Raw genomic sequence first — 19466 nt, 5'->3', positions numbered from 1 at the left:
TTCCTGGCCTGCCACTTCCTTGGCTTTCCCTACCGCCATCTCCACTTCCGATATGCTCGCACTCATTTTCACCTCTGAGGCACCTGCATGTGCTTCTTCTTTCTTGACTCCCAGAGTTTTCTTTAGAGCTACCACTTCCAGCCTAGGAGTTTCTCTCTCTATAAATACCCAATGCTCCGAGCCCTGCATTGCAATTGGAGCAAGAAGAGTTAGCATCAAACATACTTTACCTAACTGCTGATGACTGCTGTCATGAGTAACAGAAAGCTGATCTGCCTCGGACAGGGCCAACTAAACTATTATTATTCATGCAAGAGTTGAGGCAAGGTGTATACAAAGAGCGTGGCAACTCGTTGATGGAGAGAAGGGACTGAAAATAAGGGGACTGATGCCATGACGAGGACTGAGCCCCTCTATCCTCTCCAGGGACCACATTTTTCTCTGGGTGGTGCCTCACTGACATACCAGCAATGTCGGCAGCTTTGCTGGAAGTACAGAAGTGGGAGCAATGTTCCCAACAGACACATTAACAGCCATCGGAGCACCTCTCATGAGGCAGGGGAACACAGCTGATTAAACCCAACTGGGACACCCCACCTGACTCCTGTTTTCAGCTGCCCCTAGCAATCTCCATGAGCAAAGGGTGAGATTTCATTGTAGGGAACGGTCTGTGTTTTGAATAGCTTCACTCTCAACTTCATCCACATGCCCTAAGTCTGACTATGTCAGACTGCCAGGAGCATGAGCAAGAAAAGAAACCACCTTTAGGGATTAGAAAGGCCCTTTCCCCTTCCTACCAGATGCTGCAGCTCAGATTCACTCCAAAGTCCATCCTTCCTTTCCAGCTCTCCAGGGAAATCTCATCAGAAGCAATTATTTAGCAGAGGTTTCTAGCGATGCTGAAACCAAGCGGTTCAGAAAATCTAACCTGTAAAAGGTTACCTGTGAAATGTAAAATAAGACCACGGGCTTGGCAGCTGAGACCGCTACGGGTACTGCAGCAAGGACCAAGCAAAGGTTGTGCACCATCCTGCAGCAAGGACACAGTGGGTATGTGATACACCACACAGCGTCTCTGTGCTGCTGCGCAGGGGAGGACGCTAGATTGCTGTTACTACGTACACTTTGTGCATTCACGTGTTTGTCCTGCAAAACAACTAAAGAGTTCACAAGCGCCAAGAACAAAGCACTGCTAAAATTCAACCACTTCTGGAACAGAAGGTAAAAGAATAACCCACGAGAAGACAGCAGCAGGAAAACGTTTGCACAGATGAGGAAGCCCAGCAGCCTCCCCAGCCATCCTACTGTAGGCAGCACACGTGCAAAGGGCGATGCTGCAGGCAGGGTCCTGCGGAGCTCGCCGTGGGGCTGGCTCTGCCCATGGCACAGGCTGCCTGGGGAGCAGCGTGCGGGCAGAGCCAGCGTCACTTCTGCAGGCTGGGCAAGGCTGGCCCTCGGCAGCACAAGCATACACTCCCGCCCCAGTGAGAGCGGGGCTGGCTGCCCCCTCTCCGCTCAAACTAGGAAAAATCACCCGTGAAAATGTGAGCCATGCCCCACGCAGGGGTGCCAGGGTGAACGTCTGGAGCAGTTGCACCCGAAATGTAAACCTAATAACTGATATTGAATAAGGGGAAATAGGTGGGCAGAGGGAAGCAGAGCGAGAGGGAAGGGAAAAGATTAGAGGAGAGAGAGAAAGGAGGAAAACCAATTACTAGTGGACGGGCTTCCCCAAGGAGGGGAACCAGAAATAGGTGAAAGCCCGCAGCAGAAAAATGCCACCTCCCAGCTCCTGCCTTCTTTACCAGGTGCCAAGGAAAGCAAAGCTCCCCAGGCCCAGTGCCCCAGGCCCTGTCCCGGCAGCACCTGGGCGAGCAGCAGGCCTCACGCCTGCCCCCCTGCCCCGGGCTCTGGCAAGAACGCGGCTGCCCCCTGAAACCGCCCCCCGAGTGCCGCAGGGCTGTGCCCAGGTGGGAGGCACCACCGCTCCCCGCGAGAACGCCGAGCCACCCGAAGGCAGAGGTGGGTTGCAGGGTCCTGGCACTGTCAGGACAGCCAGTGGGATGGCACCCGTGCATTGCAAGCCATGCCACACACATGGCAGTAAGGGTACCCTCCTCCACAGGTGGAAGACGGATCCTTGCCAGGGACTCTGCCATGGCACCTACACCCTGCCACAGCCAGGCAGCCCTGGGCACCCGTGCTGGAGGAGCCAGGTCTTCCCGTGCCAGCTCCCTAAAGCATCATTCGCACAAGCCTCTCCGATATCCCTTTGTCCTGTGCTCCCAAGCACCATCTGCTCTCCAGGTCCCTTCCTCCACACCTGCCTCCAGTGCAGGTTTTATTTCTTCGTACTCCATGGAAATCGCAACGGAGGCAGTCGGTGACTGCCGGGAGCACCAGGTTGCACCTAGGCCTTTCAAGCTGTGTTTGACCCATGAAAGCAACATTATCACTAAGTCAGTGGCTGTGTTGGGCCTGCCGGGAAGCCCAGGTTTGTCTCTGGCATTCCCTCAACACCAGCCTTCCCATTCATGGGCAATTCAACCAGAAGGCTGCTTAGTTTCCTGAGGGTACAGTGGCTTCTCTTCTGCTCCTGCACTGCGGTCTCATTGCTGAACCCTTTCTGCAGCCAAGGCAAGGATGGACAGGTGGTGAGCACATGTACAAACCTCTTCAGTGAAGCCCTCTCCTCCCTCTTCTCTGGCTGCAAACCAGAGTCCTTTGGAGGAGACCTTCCCTGGACAAAGATGATGAGTTTCTTCAGGCTCCTTCTCTGAGTTAAGGCTTGAGATATATGTTGTAGATCAAAAAGCCTTCAGACAAGTCTTCTGAAGCCTGGAACAATGTGTTCATCCGTGGCAGCACCTCTTAACCAGTAAGGAAAAACCAAAAGCTTCAGATTTATTTCCAAAGCAGCTTCCTTCTCCTCAAACTTTGTTGGGATGAGCACAGCCTACTCCAAAGGAACAGCTAACTACTCTGTGGTGTGATCTGAACTCTGCTCCGGAGGGCTCAATGCCAGCTCCGGCCACAGCTCTGGTTCCACAGCTTATGGCAGCCCTTGTGTCTCCAGACCTTGAGGGCTCTCGGGGATGTTTGGAGCAAGTATCTGGATACTTGGGTATGTCCTCCAGGGAAGAACTTCTGGAGCTTTGGAGGTCAGTAAGCTGGAAGGACAGATGGTGTGCCAAGGCAGGAGCTGAGTCTAAGAAGTGATGATGCTGGGAAGGGTCTGTCCAGAAAGCAACCTTGACCTCCCAAGGGATAATTTATTTTCACACTTCCTCCCTCTCTCTCAGCCCTGATCTGTCCTAACGCATCTGCTCCAGGAACAGGAGCATTTGGGAAGGCCATTCTCATTGTGGCCTACACATCACAAGAGAGAGCAAACTGGTAGAAAGGAAAGAAACGATGGCATGGAGCAGAGACAGCCTTCTGCCCCTGCCAGCAAGGCCCATAACCTCGGCAGAGCCCAGGGCAGGCAGGAGGCTTCACCCTTTGGCATCCTTCAATGTCCCTGCATCTTTGTTTCCTCCACAGTGAGACCCAGCTCACCTGAGAGGAAAGCACGAGCCTCACGACAAGGAGGGGAGAATGAGCGAATCCGAGATGTTGAGACAACACACTGGATTGCTTGGTCACCCTAAGCTGAGAAGACTGCCGGCACCTCCCAGCCCAGCATTCTGGTCCTCCAGCAGGAGTGAAGACCGAAGGATGGCGGGGAGGGTGGAGACATGTGTAGCTGGGGGTGACAGATAACCCAACCTCAGCGGGTCTGAAGCCCACGGGCACTGAGGGACTTTCTGGCTGAGCGTGATGAGAGCTCCAAGCTCTGCAGATGTGTTGTCCTCATGTCAACACCCTCCTGGGGCCACGAATTCCTCACGGCGACCACAAGCCAGGAAAGGACAAGTTCCCATGTATCAACTGCTGACTCTCAGCCACTAATGCCCGGAGAGAAATCACCAGTGAGGCCACCTCAGCACCTGCACCTCAGCGCAGCCCTGGCACCCTGAGCACCTCCGGAGGGTGGCGGGGAAGACTCTCTGAAGCAAGAGATGTATGCGCACCTCACTTCTGCTGCTTCTGTCCACCAGCTCCTAAATACTGGCATGTAGAGGGTCCCAGCGTGGACCAGGAGATGCTGCTGCAGAGCCCAAGCTTCACGGAAGGTGCCTGTGTCCTTGTTGAAGGCCGAGGCTGTGACCAAGCCCTCACTCACACCCATGCTGCCTCCTGGGCACACGAGCTCCAGCCAGGCCACGTTCAGGCTCCAGCTGTGCTGGTAGGGCACAGCCTGCCGACGCTGGCAACTTCAGCACTGACTAAGGGAGATGACAGGGAGCAAGAGTGGGACCAGCCTCGCCCCCGCTCCTGCCTTGTCTGCCCCCCTGCCCGACGCTGCTCCTGCTCTGCTGTCTTCCCTGAGGGCACTCAGGCAGGACGTGCACCCCAGCACGGCCGGGCACCGCACTGCCGCGTGGCTGTGTCCAGCCACACCGGCACCAAGTCTCAAAGAGCAGTTTTCTTCTGCTCTGTGGTATCTTCTCTTGGCTGTCCTGGGAAACAGCCACCATCACCTGAGAATAAACCCTGCGTGCAAGCGGTGCCGAGAGCCCACATTCCTCACCCGTAGGCACTGCGTGAGGACATCGAAGGCAGCATGACCCTGCCTTGCACAGGCGTAAGTTCAACATTTCTGATGCCTCCAGAGACGCCCTATTTCAGGGTGCCTGGGCCTGGGCAACTGTAGCTGTAGCCAAAGTGAAAGGAAAGCACAAGGGATTGCTAAAGACAGCTTGTAGCTGGCTGCCTGCTTGCACCTGGAGCACAGACCCGCAGAGTGCCTGTGCCACAGGGTCGGCACTGCCTCGGGACCTCCAGCACCGGCCTCCAGCATGGCCCCCTCACCCACACCGCCAGCCCCGGCGGTGCACAGCAGTGCTCCACTGGAAGGTCTCTCCCAGGACCCTGCCTCACAGCCCAGAAGAAACAGTCAGGGGAGCAGATTTCACCAACAGCCCTGTCCTGGCGAAGGATCATGCCTGTCGCTGGAGAGGGGACCCACCCGGGGAGCCAGCTCTGCTCAGAGGGCAGGGGCCTCCTCGGCCGGCCGGAGGGCCCCACGGGGGGGGCAAACTGTGAGAGTAAGGGTTGGGGAGAGAGGAGGATGGTGACAACCTCAGGAGAGGAGACAAGGCTTTTCTGCGTGAAAGACTCCATGCTTAGGGAAGCTCCGTGCTCAGATGCAAAATCGTCTAGGGTGTCCTCTTCCATCGTCTGTGCCAGCACGGAAACCCCAGCACCCACAGGGAAAGAGAGAGAGAGACAGACAGAGAGAGACAGAGAGAGAGAGCACATGAGAAGGAATGAAGGAACAAATGGTGGCTGGGTGGGTAGGTAGATGGATGGATGGGTGGGTGGATGGATGGATGAACAGAGGTCACAGCTATGCCCACTCTAGATGCTCCATTTACATCTCCACACTTCATATATTTGCTTGTAAAAGAGATGTGGGGTGAAGTCCCTCTTCCTCTTCCCAGCTCAGTGCTTTGATGAGGGGCTGTGAGCTCACCTCTGCCTGGGCCACCCTGCAGCCCCGGGTCTCCGGTCAGTGCTGGGGACCAGCAGGCGCACGTGCCCGCTGTGAATCCCCGGCAGAAAGTCCCTGGCCCAGCTGCCCCGCAGCGCCCATGCCCTCCTCACAGCACAGCCTCACGTCCTCACTTGCTCTGCAGGACTCTCCCAGGAGGGAGCCAGGGCAAAGCGGGCCCCACGTGTGGTGTCCACTCTGCCCAGAGCAATGCCCGCTGGTGTGGGCACAGGACTGGCTCCAGAGCCCCCATGGAGGGGAGAACACCGCGGAGGGGAGAGCAAGCAGGGAGGGTCCCTGGCAGGGAGAGGGCATCCATGCTGGCAGCAGGGATGCCGTTGCTACACGCTGCATGTACCAAGCTAACCAGGAACCCAGCGCCGCAGAGCACGCAGCTGCGCCACATCCACGGCCCTCACGCAGCACCGGGGGCTCTGCGTGTTCTGGCACCCCCAATTCCAGCTCCCCAGGTGCCTTCCTTTCACACTCACGGTCCCACCGCAAAGCCAGCAGGCAAAATGCCAGGAGGGGAGGACGTGCGTGCAGGATGCCAGTGCGGCACCGCTCACCACTCCACCTACTCCCACCACCCAGGTCCTGGCTGGTGAGAGCACCATGGGGCACCTCTGCGCAGGCACCTGGTCCTCCTCTGCTGAGGACACCCCTCGGGCAAGAGCTGCACCGGGCACTGCCACACAGCAGCCCTGCTGGTGTGAGAGGTGAGGAAAGCCGTGTCTCACAGGCCAACAGAGCCACAGCCCAACTCTCAGGTACCCTGAAAACACAGCCCCCCAGAGAAGGAAGAGAAGTTCAACCCCACGCAGTGCCTGGGCACAAGAGGAGATCACTACTAGCAGTGTGAAAACGGTTAGCTCGTTACAAAACTTAGAGACACAGCCTGGCCAAAGGCCCCCTCCCTCCACCCCGTGTCCCCACCCCGTCATTTCCACCATGCTCCCCCAGGGTAGCACAGGAGGCAGAGATCCAGAGCCCAACAGCTGAGGAACACCTCACCAACAACAACCTCATCCTTTCCGTAAGAGAAGCGGTGGAACAAACCTCGCTGGCCTTTTCTGGGGTTCCCTTTGGTGTTTCATCCTCATGCTTGGGTGAGGAAGAGGCTGGTGAGGAAGGCAGCCTCCTGTCCCGGTCCCTGTGAACCAGCTTGCTGTTGGGCTCCTTCAGGGTCCGTTTCAGCTCATTGATGCTGGCCTGATGCTTTAGCAAAACATCTTCTGGCTTGTCTAAAAACTTGGGGAAGGAGAGAGGAAGGTAACTATGATTAAAGCACCAACCAAGGCAAAAGAGATGAGCAGGGGCACTGGGAGGGTTTGCTTCACACTGGGCTTGAATTTAAGGTCTCAAGAGCCAAATGAACAGCGCGTCAGAGCACCCTGGCCTGCAGTTCTCACTAAGACGGCTGCAGGGAGCAGCGAAAAGGCAGTACGTGGCCAAACGCACGTGGCAGGCTTTCCTCTGTGAAGGACACAGCATGCCCCTTCAGCATCTCCAGCGTGGCCTGCTGAGGACAAGCTAAGTCACCTGGAGGAAGAGAGTGCGCTCTCCCTTAGGATCAGCAAGGGATTGGGCCCCATTGGAAATACCAGCAGCTTCCTCGGCTGCTCTCTGTTGCCAGGCACAAAGGGAGCCCGAGCCGCTGTCCCAGCAGGGCAGGAAACCGGCATTTCCAACGGAGCTCCTTCCAAGTGGGCTTCTGCCAAAGGGCAGGAGGTCAAGGGCTGGCCAGAGGTGCCCAGCATGGATCCAAGCCTGGATCGCCACGGACCAGCCTGGGCCCAACGGCAGCCTGGGGTGGGGTGGGGTATGGCCTGCTGTGGAGAGAGGACAGCTCAGAGCGCTCAAGTGCAAGGTGGGTTTTAGGCGTTAGAGCGTCATTTTGTGACGGTACAGGCACTGGGGTGGCTCCCCTCGTCCTGCCGCAGAGGTGGGCAAACTGGCTCAGAGCAAGAACCAGCAAGAGCAAGAACCCTGTCTTCTGCTTCAAACTCAAACCTCTTTTGAGGTTTGAAAGGAGTCACCTAAAGTACCTCCCCAGTATTTCTCCTCAACAACAGCCCAAGAGAGTCCCATGAAAAACCCTACCAAACTTTCCAGATCCTGAAGGCTCAGTGCAACTCATGAAAAAAACTCCCCCCGTGGACGCGCGTGTCTGAGCCGTGGAGAAACGCTTCGCCGTTTGCCCACCTCTGGGCTCGGAGTGCGCCAGGGGCCGGGGGAGCAGCACATGCACATGCAGCGGGGTAAGCAATGAGGCGGGCAGGGGAGGGACCAGGACCGATGCCCACCGCCCCGGCGGGGTCTGCCCTGCGGGGCTGAGTGGGACGGCGAGGGCTGTGTGGTGCCAGTATGGCAAAACCCATTGCCTGGCCACAATTGCCCCCGTTGAGAGCTCCGATGAGGATCTACGTCCCACTGCGAGTGGAGGGGAAACCCCCAGGGACCAGCCATGGATTTTAGGCTGGGATGAATCGTTCCTGATGGCAGGCCACTGCGGACATGGGAGTTTGTGCACGGGAGGGCACAGCCTCCCTCTTCTCTGCGACAGCCCATTCTCAGGCAGGCAGCTGCCCTCTGCACAGGGGTTGGGTGCCAGTTCCTGCCCCCACAGGCAGGCGAGTGGGCACTGAAGGCAGCTCAGGGACCCATTTGTCCCCACGGGGCAGGATGGCAGCCACAGCGCTGTGAGGAGCTCCGGCCCAGCTCTCCGCGGCGGGGAGCCACGCTGCGGGAGCTGCGGGAGAGCAGAGCTGCCAGGCAGGGCAGGTGACGGAGGCAGTTTGGGTCAGGCAAAAGCAGAGCGTGGGTTGGGGTGCCAGCGGGAGCGATGGGACCAGCCTCCACAGGAGAGCTAGGGCCATAGGGCTGGACGGAGAGGAGACACAAGGCGAGGACATGGAGGAGTCAGTAACACGAGCAGAAGCCAGGTCATCCCAACGGGCCAAGGACTCGGCATGGGGGCCTGGCCGTTGCGCCTTGGGAGGGCTCTTGCTCACACGTATGATTAGGACTACCTTACTTAGTGGGATAGAAGATGCTGTGTGCGTGCTGGGGCAGATCCCCAGCTGTCTGCTCATCGGGCTTCTCTAGCATCCAACCCCCCCGCCCTGGTGCATCTTGTATTCCAGTAAATAGGGTGACACACAGTGTTGCTTTGGAAAGGATGGACAATATGATGCACCGATGAGGACTAAGATACTCCAGAGAGAGAATACCTCCTGCTTGTGCCTGGGGGTTGTTTCGTGCTCCGGCTGGCAGCAAAGAGAGGGTTAAAAGTAACCAGCAGGGTCAGTCTCACAAACATCACAATTAAGTTGATGGGCTGCTAGGGTGCAGAAGGACCGGACCCCCCCTCCCCTCACAGCGTGGGGCTGAAATGAGCTGGGGCGTCCCTGGGCCAGCCCGGGGGCTGGGGCAGGGAGTGGGTGGGCTGTGCCCAGGCAGTGGCAGGCACAAATGGGCACTGGTATGCCTGGCCTGTCCCCGTCCCTGTCCCAGAGCGGGGCTGCTCTCAGGTCCAGCCCTGCCTGGGGACAAGCCTTGAGACCACCTGGAGGGCGCTGGGGAATCAGAGTTAAGCCAAGCCTCTGTGACAGCCCCATTTCCACCGGTGAGGCCAGGAGCCACGTCCCAAGGGTCCCACCAGCCTGGGGCACAGCTGGCGGAGAAAGGGCTGCAGGGGACCATGCCCTGAGGTGACCCTTCCTGCCTGCAGCCCAGCCCTGCTGCCTGTGCCCGGTCCCCTGCCTGCCCTCTCCAGGTGTGAGCCAGCCTGCCCCTCCACCTCCACTCTCCTCTGCCTGCCCCATCTGTACCTTCAGCTCCTTGATTTTCGTTGGGGTGGTCACCTCCTCATCCTCTGTCTCGGACCGCCTCCTGCTGCCAAACTCACCGTCCTCATCCCGCTTCTCACCCTCCGCCCCGACGTCGTGGTTCTCGCTGACGGAGGCTGGGCGCGAGAACTCTGCCCGTGGGGGAGAGCCTGGGTCACCCCAGCCCTGCCACCCCCAACCTCTACCCCAGCCCCCAGCCCCTGCCCCCCCACCCTGCCAGCTCAGACCTGGGGGCCGAGGAGCCCCAAACGCCCTGCAGCAGGGATGGCTGGTCCCAGGGGTCCCAGGGCTTCCTGGCAGCCGCAGGGGTCCCAAGGCACAGGGAGCCGCGGGGAGCCCCGTCCCCAAGCTGCTTGACCCCAGCCCTGCCACGTCCCCCTGCTCATGCATAGTCTGAGCTATCACTCGGGGTGGGGACAGACCCTCTGCCATGGGGATGCAGTTGGGGACAGCCTCCAGAAGGAAGCCTGATGGCTGTTGTAACCCTGCCAAATGAGCCGAACAGCTCGCAGAGATGAGCCGAACAGCATCCCCCTTGCTCCCACCAGCGGAGCAATCTCCCTCCCCCTCCCCAATTTGGGGCATACCTCCATCAAGGCTGCGAGACATGGTGTACCGTTTGCTGGAGGAACGCTCAAAGAAGGGAGCCGGGCGGTCGATGAGGGCGCTGGCCTGCCGTGTCTGCGCCTGTGTCCGCCCGCTGTAGCGAAACTTGGAGCCCATCACCAGGAAGCCCTTGGGGGGCGGCTCCGGGGACACCAGCCTAGGGGTGAGAGAGGTGGAGTGCCATCAGCGAGCCCCAGCCATGCCCCCCAGCACTGCCTTCCCCATGTACCCACTGCGGCAGAGGCAGGAGCATGTCTGCCTCCGAGAAGGGAGGCCTGGAGAAGGTCTGGAGAAGGTGTCCTCACCTGAAGAAGGTGTGATGCTCTATGCAGACCTTCCAGAGACGCTTGGCAGAGCGGTGGTTGGGCAGCTTGAAGCCAATGGTGCTCTCAAACTGTTCATACTTGGGGGAGACAGAGACATGCTGTTACAGACAGATCCTGCCCTAGAGGACATGATGGGTTGGGACCTGCCTTGCCAAGGCCCTCGGGTTCCCCTGGCAGGAGCCATGACCATGCAAGAAAAAGTCGTCTTCAAAGCAGTGCTGGAAAGGTCCATGCAAAGCCCCAGTGGGTGATGGGATCATGCCCCCACACTTTTGGACTAAGCACTTTCCTCAACTGTAAATGGCTTTTTAGGGCAAGATAAAATCCCTCAAGAAACAAAAACCTTTTACAGCTCGTTTTGGTGAGAGGGCATCACTCTCCATTTTAGATGCGCTGTCCTTGCCCTCCTGCCTGCTGGAAAACGTGGGTGGAAATGCATTCTCCCCTCAGTGCACATAAAAGAGAAAAGAGTGAAAATAAATTTGGAAAATGAACAAAAAAGCCTCCTGATGGTTTTTTGTGCAGCATGGAAGACACATCAAAAATGGCCCTCAACGCCCCCCTTCCTGGGTGACCTCCCTACACCAGTGGGCTCACAGCCTCTGGCTGGTGGGGAAAGGAGCCTGGGGTGTCTTCAGCCTGCTGAAGTCACTTTGCCAGTGAGAAAATGAGAGCACAAACAAGAAAGCACTTGCTGAAAGCCTCCATATGCCACAGGAGATGTGCCCTCTTGGCCTGCGTGGTCATTAACTTGAGACCCTTGGGGCAGAGGCTGGAGGCAGGTGAGGACCTCCCTGGCCAGGCAGACCCAGTCCAGCAGAGCAGGCACCCTGCCGTGCCCCGGGGCCGCGTTGGCACATGGCACCCACCTCACCCGGGCGGATCTTGATGTAGAAGTTGCTCCTCTTGTAGGAAATTTTGAGGATCTTGGGCCAGGCGAAACGGTTGATCCTCAGCCGGTCCCTGTAGATGAGGAGGCCGTTGGCGCAGACGCCCAGCATGATGTCGATGCTCTCCGAGTCCTGGAGGAGGTGAGAGGGATAGGAGGGGACTGCTCAGCTGCCCAGTAAGAACCAATCCGGCCAGCAGCACCACGCTCCCTCCTGCTTGGTGCTCTGCTACGGGGAACCGGCTGACAGAGAGGTCACTGAATCACACACTGGTTGAGGTTTGATCTCTGGAGGTCCTCTGGTCCAACGCAGGGCCACCCAGAGCCGGCTGCCCAGGACCGTGTCCTTGTTGAACCCTTATTGTGCAAGGAAGGGGCTGGGCAGGGAGGGGTGTGCAGGCAGCAGGGCAGGACGGAGTGGCACCGGCCATCACTCTGGCAGCCCCACGGCCCCGTACCTTGGCATGGTGCAGGTCCACCCCGTACATGGAGAGTTTCTTGGCATTCTCCAGGAAGTGGATCTCCGCTTCCCCAGGGGTCATTCCCCTGCAGGGAGACAGAGAGGGGGACACGTGGCCAGACGCCCCACTGGCTGTGGGCCAGCTGTCTGGTGCCTTCCTTGCCACCAGCCCGTCCTCTCCTGGGGCTCACCGGTAGGTCTTGTGCAACTCCATTATGCGCTCCTCCAGCTCCCGCGTCTGGTTGGGGGCAAAGCGGAGCTCGCTGACATAGTTGCCCACATGCTCCTCGGTATCATAGTCGCCCAGCTCAGCCTGCACGGCGTAGGAGCCCAGCAAGGCATGTGTGACAAAGGAGCAGGGCAGGCGCCCCGTGATGATGTCCGCACGGAGCTGCAGGCACAGGTAGTATCTGCAGGAGGGGGCAGAGGGTGAGAGCGGGGAGGAGGCACATGCCGTCCGGAGCAAGCTGGGGCTCCCTGGGAAGCGGCAGCATGCACCCCACCTTGCACTGTTCTCTGCAGGGACTGCCACCTCCCACAGCCACCTTCCTGCCCCTGCTCTGTATGATTTAGACATGCCACACACAGTGGAGAGCAGTGAGCCTCCAGACATCCCCGGGCTGCCCACGTCCTGCCTGAGCCCTGCCCGAGCCCTGCCCCTCCACACGCTCCCAGCTGGTCCCCTGGGAGCTGCCCCGGCCGCTGTGCCCATGGAGGGGTGGTCCTCACCTTGTGATGTCCTCCATGAGCTGGGCAGGGTCCGGAGGGTAAAACTTCACAGTGAAGGCGAAGTTCCAGGGCCCGCCTAGGGATGGGAGAGAGCAGTAAGGGCAGCACCCATGCTGGCTGCACCCAGGCGTGCAGGAGCATCTGGGCATCCACTAAGGGTCCCACGACTCCCCCAAGCACAGCCCAGGGCAGGGACAAGGGGGGTCCAGAAGATGCCGGGATAACAGCCAAGGGGACACCAGCACAACTTGGTTAATCCTCCCCAGACAGCTGGGCAGAGAAAAGCATCACAGCTTCAGGACCCATCAGCTCAGCGTGACTACCAATGTCACAGCAAAAGCCTCACATGTCCCAGAAGGTGACACCTTGGGCAACAGCCCTTCTGCTGCCCCAGCACGGCAACATCATGGGCAAAGGCACCCCAGGACCTGTCCCAGCAAGCCCTATCTTCCCTGCTCAGGGCGGGTGGGGATGGTGCCCAGAGAGGGACCAGGTCTCAGCCAGCTCTCCGGTGGCATAGATGGGGTCCTTTGCCCCCCATGCCTGTCATGAGTAAGAGGAGAGGTGGGTAACAGGCAGCCGAATGAGCAACAGCATCCCTGTCCCCAGGCCAGCTGCCAAAGGTCCCCTCCAGGGCATGTGGGGAGGGGACCCACCAGAGGCCAGCCACAGCCGAGCCACCCAGGAGCCCCACGGGACGCCCCAGGGCTGGGGAGTATGGACCCTTCCCAGGCACTTACTGCGGATCTGCTTCTTGATCTCCTTGGAGGGGTCCAGCCAGTTCTGCAACGAGGAGACAGCAGGTCAGGGGGGCCCCCCACCACGGAGGGGAATGTTGCAGAGGGACCCCCCTGCTCACCTTCTGGCTGTCCGAGTCACAGAAGGTGAGGCCGAAGTAGTCCTTCTCCAGGAGGTTGAGGTGCTCACATACCATGTCGAAGAGGACCTGGCCTCGGGCGTGCTTCTGTCGGAGACATGGAGAGGCTGATGGTGAGCCAGCTCCCTTGTGCTCCTGAAGACCTGGCAGGCGCAGGCAGCACCCACTGGGTGCAGGCAGGGAGCACTGGAGAGGGTCAGGGCAGCTCTGGCCCTCCAGGCAACTACCAAAAGGTGCTGGGCTGCCTGTGAGAGCAGCCCTCTCACCCGGCAGCACCACTCTGGGGACACCCAGGCAGTCCTAGAGCTGTGGGGACAGGGCACAGTTGAGCCCAGCCAGTGCGGCGCAGGCAGCAGGTCCCATGGACCAGGGGGACCTGGTGCCCACCCGTCTCATCCTCCATCACACCAGTGATGCCAAACCAGAGAGGGGTCCAGCGAGCCCAGGCACCTCCGCTCCAAACCAGCAAGCTGGGACAAATGTGCCCTAGAGCTCGTTGTGGCCAGTGCTGCCTGTGGGACAAGCTCCTTCCCAACACCCTCCCCACTGGTGGCGGTGGCAGCTGGGTCCCGAAGCAAGGCATGACAAACGAGAGCCACGAAGAGCCTGAGACACACGCAGGGATGGAGGGCACCCTCGTTACCTGGTCCTCTGAGTCCCCCTGAATTTCCTTTCATTACCAGTGGCAGTGAGGCCCAGGCTCGCTCATGGAGATTGAAGAACAAACCCTCCCATGTGTGTTCCTCCCCTATTTACAGCCTTGCAGCCTGGCAGCTCCCATCTCCCCTCTCCAAGGCATCCATTTACCGGAACACCTTCACCATGCGCCCCAGGGACAACAGCCCAGGGCACCAAGTGGCACAGCCCCGGCGGCTCGCTGCCCCGAGCTGCAACCCTGGGCTCCTGTTGCCCTGCAAAGCTTTTGCAGCAGCTGCAGTCACCCTTCCTGGGTCTCCTCCCTCCTGCTGACCTGGGTTTTGAAGGCAGGGGCTCACCCGTGGCACGTGCCAGGCTGTGACCCTGAACGGTTTGACTCCTCTTTTTGATTTTGACTGAATTAAGCCTTAATCAAGCATGCAGGCAAGGCACAACTATTACCCCGGGGCCTACGAGAAAGAAGAAATGCAGCACCAGCCTTTCTACACTAAACCCTCTCCCCTATGGCCCAGGTGGCTTCTTTAGAGAGCAGCAGCTCTCTAAAAGTCGATCCCATCCTCTGCACCGCAACAGCAGAGAGCTCATCCTTACCCACACCCGGCGAGGGGCATTGCTCTGCTCATGAAGCTGCCAGCGAGCCTGCAACCTGGGTTTCTTGCTTGCATGCCGGTTTTCCTTGGCCAATGCTACGGGGAGAGCCAGGGGAAGGATGACCCTGCCGGGGCTCATGCAAGCCGCTCCCATGCCCCGTGAGCGCCCCGCAGTCCCTGGGGTGCTCTGCTCCTTTCCTTCTTCAGGAAGGCTTTGATCTTCGTGACAACCCATCTTTCCACAGCATTGTGACAAATCTTACTGCTAAAGCGACAGTCAGGGCTGCTGGAGCGCGGAGATCAAAGGCCCTGTGGCTTGTGCCACGGGCAGGGGGCCAGACCTCCCCACTGCCGGCTGCCTCGGGGGACTCACTCGTCCCAGGCAGCCACAGCGAGCAGGCAGCCACGCTCCTTACGTTCATCAGTCCTGTGCAGCCGAGGCCCCGGGGAGGCAGGACCTGCATACAGATGCAGGTCCGCTCTGCGCAGCCAGCTCCGAACTGCTGCCAACAAAAACCCTTCCGCCCACTCACCAGCAGCAAGCACAAAGGTCTCCCTGGCAAAGGCTCCGGGATTTCTGCTCCTGAACAACCTCCGCTTTTGCATCTTTAAGCAAAGTTGCCAGTCCTTAAAAGTGTCCCTCCCACCAGGACGATGCCGCAGGTCAGAGCAGTGCTGCCTTCCCCAACCTGCAGGCAGGACACAGCAGCGAGCGCTGGGGACAGAAACAGGCACTCCTGGCAAGTACTCCTCCTCCCAGCTGCCTCGGCCCCTGCAGCAGCGCCGCAGGATCTTTCCACAAAAACCACCCTCAACTCCTGATTTCACAGAATCATAGAATGGTTTGGGTTAGAAGGGACCATAAAGACCATCCAGTTCCCACCCCCCTGCCATGGCCAGGGACACCTTCCACTAGACCAGGTTGCTCAAAGCCCCATCCAACCTGACCTTGAACACTTCCAGGGTTGGGGCATCCACAACTTCTCTGGGCAACGTGTTCCAGTGCCTCACCACCTTCATGGTGAAGCATTTCTTCCTAATATCTAATCCAAATCTACTCTCTTTCAGCTTAAAGCCATCACCCCTTGTCCTGTCACTACATGCCCTTGTAAAAAGTCCCTCTCCAGCTTTCTTGTAGCCCCCCTTCAGGTACTGGAAGGCTGCTAGAAGGTCTCCCCAGAGCCTTCTCTTCTCCAGGCTGAACAACCCCAACTCTCTCAGCCTGTCTTCATAGAAGAGGTGCTCCAGCCCTCTGGTCATCTCCATGGCCTCCTCTGGACTCGCTCCAACAGGTCCACATCCTTCTGATGTTGGGCACCCCAGAGCTGGACACAGTACTCCAGGTGGGGTCTCATGAGAGCAGAGTAGAGGGGGAGAATCACCTCCCTCAACCTGCTGGTCACGCTTCTTTTGATGCAGCCCACGGTTGACTTTCTGGGTTGCAAGCGCACATTGCTGGCTCGTGTTGAGCTTCTCGTCAACCAACACCCTCAAGTCCTTCTTCTCAGGGCTGCTCTTGAGCCATTCTCTGCCCAGCCTGTATTTGTGCTTGGGATTGCCCTGACCCACGTGCAGGACCTTGCACTTGGCCTTGAGCCTCATGAGGTTCACACAGGCCCACGTCTCAAGCCTGTCAAGGTCCCTCTGGATGGCATCCCTTCCCTCCAGTGTGTCGACCACACCACACAGCTTGGTGTCGTCGGCAAACTTGCTGAGGGTGCACTCAATCCCGCTGTCCATGTTGCCGATAAAGATGTTAAACAGCGCCAGGCCCAATACCGATCCCTGAGGAACACCACTTGTCACTGGTCGCCACTTGGATATCAACCCGCTGACGGCAACTGTTTGAGTGTGACCATCCAGCCAATTCCTTATCCGCCGAGTGGTCCAGCCATTGAACCCATGTGTCTCCAATTTAGAGACAAGGATGTCATGCGGGACAGTGTCAAATGCTTTGCACAAGTCCAGGCAGATGACGTCAGTCACTCTTCCCATATCCACCAATGCTGTAACTCCGTCATAGAAGGCCACCAGATTTGTCAGGCACGATTTGCCCTTAGTGAAGCCATGTTGGCTGTCACCAATCACCTCGTTGTTTTCTATGTGCCTTAGCATAGTTTCCAGGAGGATTTGCTCTATGATCTTGCTGGGCACAGAGGTGAGACTGACTGGCCTGTAGTTCCCTGGGTCTTCCTTTTCTCCCTTTTTAAAAATGGGGGTTATGTTTCCCGTTTTCTGGTCAGTGGGAACTTCACCGGACTGCCACGACTTCTCAAATATGATAGATGATAGTAGCTTAGCAACTTCATCCACCAGTTCCCTCAGGACTTGCAGATGCAGCTCATCAGGTCCCGTGGACTTGTGCACCTTCAGGTTCCTTAGATGGTCTTGAACCTGACTTCTCCTACAGTGGGCGGTTCTTCATTCTCCCAGTCCCTGCCTTTGCCTTCTGCCACTTGGGTGGTGTGCCTTGAGCACTTGCTGGTGAAGACTGAGGCACAAGTCGTTGAGTACCTCAGCCTCCTCTATATCCCAGTGTCCCGGGATATTTAATCCTGGGTGTCCCCCAGCCTGTCCTAGAAGGGAGAGGTCCCCACGCTGACAGCGGCTGAAGCAGCCCTGCAGCATCTCCCAATGCCAAGGCAGCCACTGGCAGGCGCCAGTCCCCTCTGTCCCTCCCTGCAGTGACAGCCACTACCTGGGAAATGCGCTCCCCTGGCACACACCCGCTTGCATTCGTGCACGCCCACGCCGCACCCTTGCAGCGCTGCCAAATAATGGGTGGCCCACACACCCAGAGCAGGGTGCTGGACCGCCTGCCCGGGCACGCTGCCCTGCCTGCACACACGAGGATGCAGCTACAAGGATGTGCACGTGTATCACCTTTACGCACACATGCACGCACGCACGCACGACGCTGCCAGGCTCTGACACACCGCCCAGTGCGGTCCCTGGCCTGCCGGCTTTCTGGGGAGGGACAACAAGGGATGAGGAGATGAAAACAGAGAGGATGGACGCAAACCCGCCTGGGGCAGCCATGGGGGTCCACGTGTGTCAGCCTCTTCGCACCAACGTGCACACACCCCCTTCACCTTAGTACGCAGGACAGCCAACACGCTGCGCTCTTGAGGTGTCAGCAGACAGGCTAGCGCATGGATGTGTCGTGCACGTATTGTCAGGCAGAGCTCTATCCCCCACCTATTAAGCTTCTGCTTTTTAGACGCTGTTTTCTATTGTGAGTAGCTGCCAAATTCGGATTCACTGGGCTGAAATTCCCTGCTAGGATCTATCTTTACAAATGTTTTCCTTACTTTGAAATTTCAACTTAAACAGCTATTTCTGTGGATCCTTTTCCCTAGGAGAGAGGCACTACAAAGCTATCCTTGGAAGAGCCCTGACATCGGGGACTCGCTGGACTGGGCAGCGTCCCCAGGCTGAGACGTGTCCCCTCCTTGATGCCAGCGCAGCCCCCTGAAGCTGGGACTCACCTCCACCTCGCATTCGTACTCGGAGGCATCGAGCAGGGTCACTCTGCAGAGGGCACTCTTCACTTTCTTGGTGGTTTTCTGGGGTGACTTCTGGGTCTTGCTGGGGGTTGTTTTGTCAGAGAGCCCGTCCGTCTCGCTGTAGTCCTTCTCCTCCATCTCTGTGCCCTGGAGTGGGGAAACGCACAGGGTTACCCAGCACCACTGCCAGGATGGAAGGACAGACAGATGGGGAAAGCCCTCCAAGAGCAGGCAGAAGAGGGCAGCTGATGGGGGAGAGGCTGACAACCTCGTGGGAGTCCACAGCCAAGCCCAGTTCCCCCACCCCATGCCACCAGCACAACCAAGGTCCCTGGAAAATGGATGCCCGTGAGCCCAGGCTCAATTCAGCACCCAAAACCTCCCTGCCCAGCTGCCTGGTGCAGCAGGCAGGGCCAGGGCAGCACCATGCCTGCTGCCAGCAGCACAGCTCCCCGGAGGCTCCGAGGTTGACATCGGGGTGCAGCCGCTGCTCCCAGCCTTGCCAGCGGCAGCTCCGTCCTGGGATATGGGGCCACCTGCTTGCTCCCCCTGCCCTGACCGGCAGCCGCGGCAGTGCCATTTCCAGCACGGTCAGCACTTCGGGCTGCTGTACTGCTCCTTCTGCCTGTCCTGCCCGCAAGGACCTGTGCAGGCAGCTGGCACAGCCCATCCACTGCCCTGGTTGCAGGGGGCTCCCCTCTGGGATGTTCCCCTGGGGCCGACAGCACAGGGGAGATGCTCCCCTCACCGGGCTTCCTGCAGCCCCCGCGCTGCAGCAAGGACGCGGCGCTGGGCAGCAGAGAGCGGCGGCACATCCCCTTCTTCTGCTGTGCCTTCCTCTCTGCTGCATCTCATGGCACCCGGCCGTCACCCACTGGCCGTCACCCACTCACCGGCTCTGTATTTCGGGCATCGGACTGTGTCCCAGGCTTCTCATTGGCCTCAGCGTCCCGGCTGGCGGGGTTGGCGGCTGCGGCACTGGGGCCGTGTGCGGCTGCCTCCAGCTGTTGCTGCGGAGCCTCCTCCTGCGCGTTCTTCACCTCCGAACCGGGACCTGTCTCTGTCGTCATGGCCGCTGGTCACCCTGCTCTGCCACCGCCACCCACAAGGAGAGACAGGAGGTGTTACCCGGGCGCACGGGGATGGAGGATGCCGGCTGGGCAGCCAGCAGCCTGGGATGTCCTGGCCGCATGGGCAGGCGTGGGACTTGCCCTTCTCCGCCCTGCTGCCTGCATGCACGGATCCGCTGCCAGACACCCACCTCCCTGTCCGCACCGGGAGGTGGCTTTGCAAAGGGCTGGTGGCAGCAGCACAGGACATCAGGATTTCATACTCAGATGAGCCAGAGGAGAAGAGCCAGCAGTGTGGGGAGGGACAGT

General features: G+C 59.0%; 1 protein-coding gene across 1 annotated transcript in view; it reads right to left on the bottom strand.

The window, feature by feature from the left end:
• The window catches only part of EPB41L1 (erythrocyte membrane protein band 4.1 like 1), a 31877-nt gene extending 12881 nt beyond the window's left edge, over positions 1 to 18996 (bottom strand). Inside the window, exons 1-13 of the mRNA XM_059827187.1 lie at positions 18981 to 18996; positions 18070 to 18234; positions 13317 to 13421; positions 13198 to 13240; positions 12458 to 12533; positions 11920 to 12138; positions 11727 to 11814; positions 11249 to 11401; positions 10359 to 10456; positions 10035 to 10210; positions 9430 to 9596; positions 8830 to 8865; positions 6656 to 6847 (exon numbers count right to left, since the gene is read on the bottom strand). Of these exons, the coding sequence (XP_059683170.1) occupies positions 6656 to 6847; positions 8830 to 8865; positions 9430 to 9596; positions 10035 to 10210; positions 10359 to 10456; positions 11249 to 11401; positions 11727 to 11814; positions 11920 to 12138; positions 12458 to 12533; positions 13198 to 13240; positions 13317 to 13421; positions 18070 to 18225 (1509 nt within the window). The 5' untranslated portion in view covers positions 18226 to 18234; positions 18981 to 18996. The remainder of the gene's footprint in view (positions 1 to 6655; positions 6848 to 8829; positions 8866 to 9429; positions 9597 to 10034; positions 10211 to 10358; positions 10457 to 11248; positions 11402 to 11726; positions 11815 to 11919; positions 12139 to 12457; positions 12534 to 13197; positions 13241 to 13316; positions 13422 to 18069; positions 18235 to 18980) is intronic.
• Positions 18997 to 19466: the final 470 nt, after the last annotated feature.

Source organism: Gavia stellata, chromosome 20 (assembly GCF_030936135.1).
Source record: "Gavia stellata isolate bGavSte3 chromosome 20, bGavSte3.hap2, whole genome shotgun sequence".
Lineage (NCBI taxonomy): Eukaryota > Metazoa > Chordata > Aves > Gaviiformes > Gaviidae > Gavia > Gavia stellata.
This window is presented reverse-complemented; position numbering and strand designations above follow the sequence as displayed.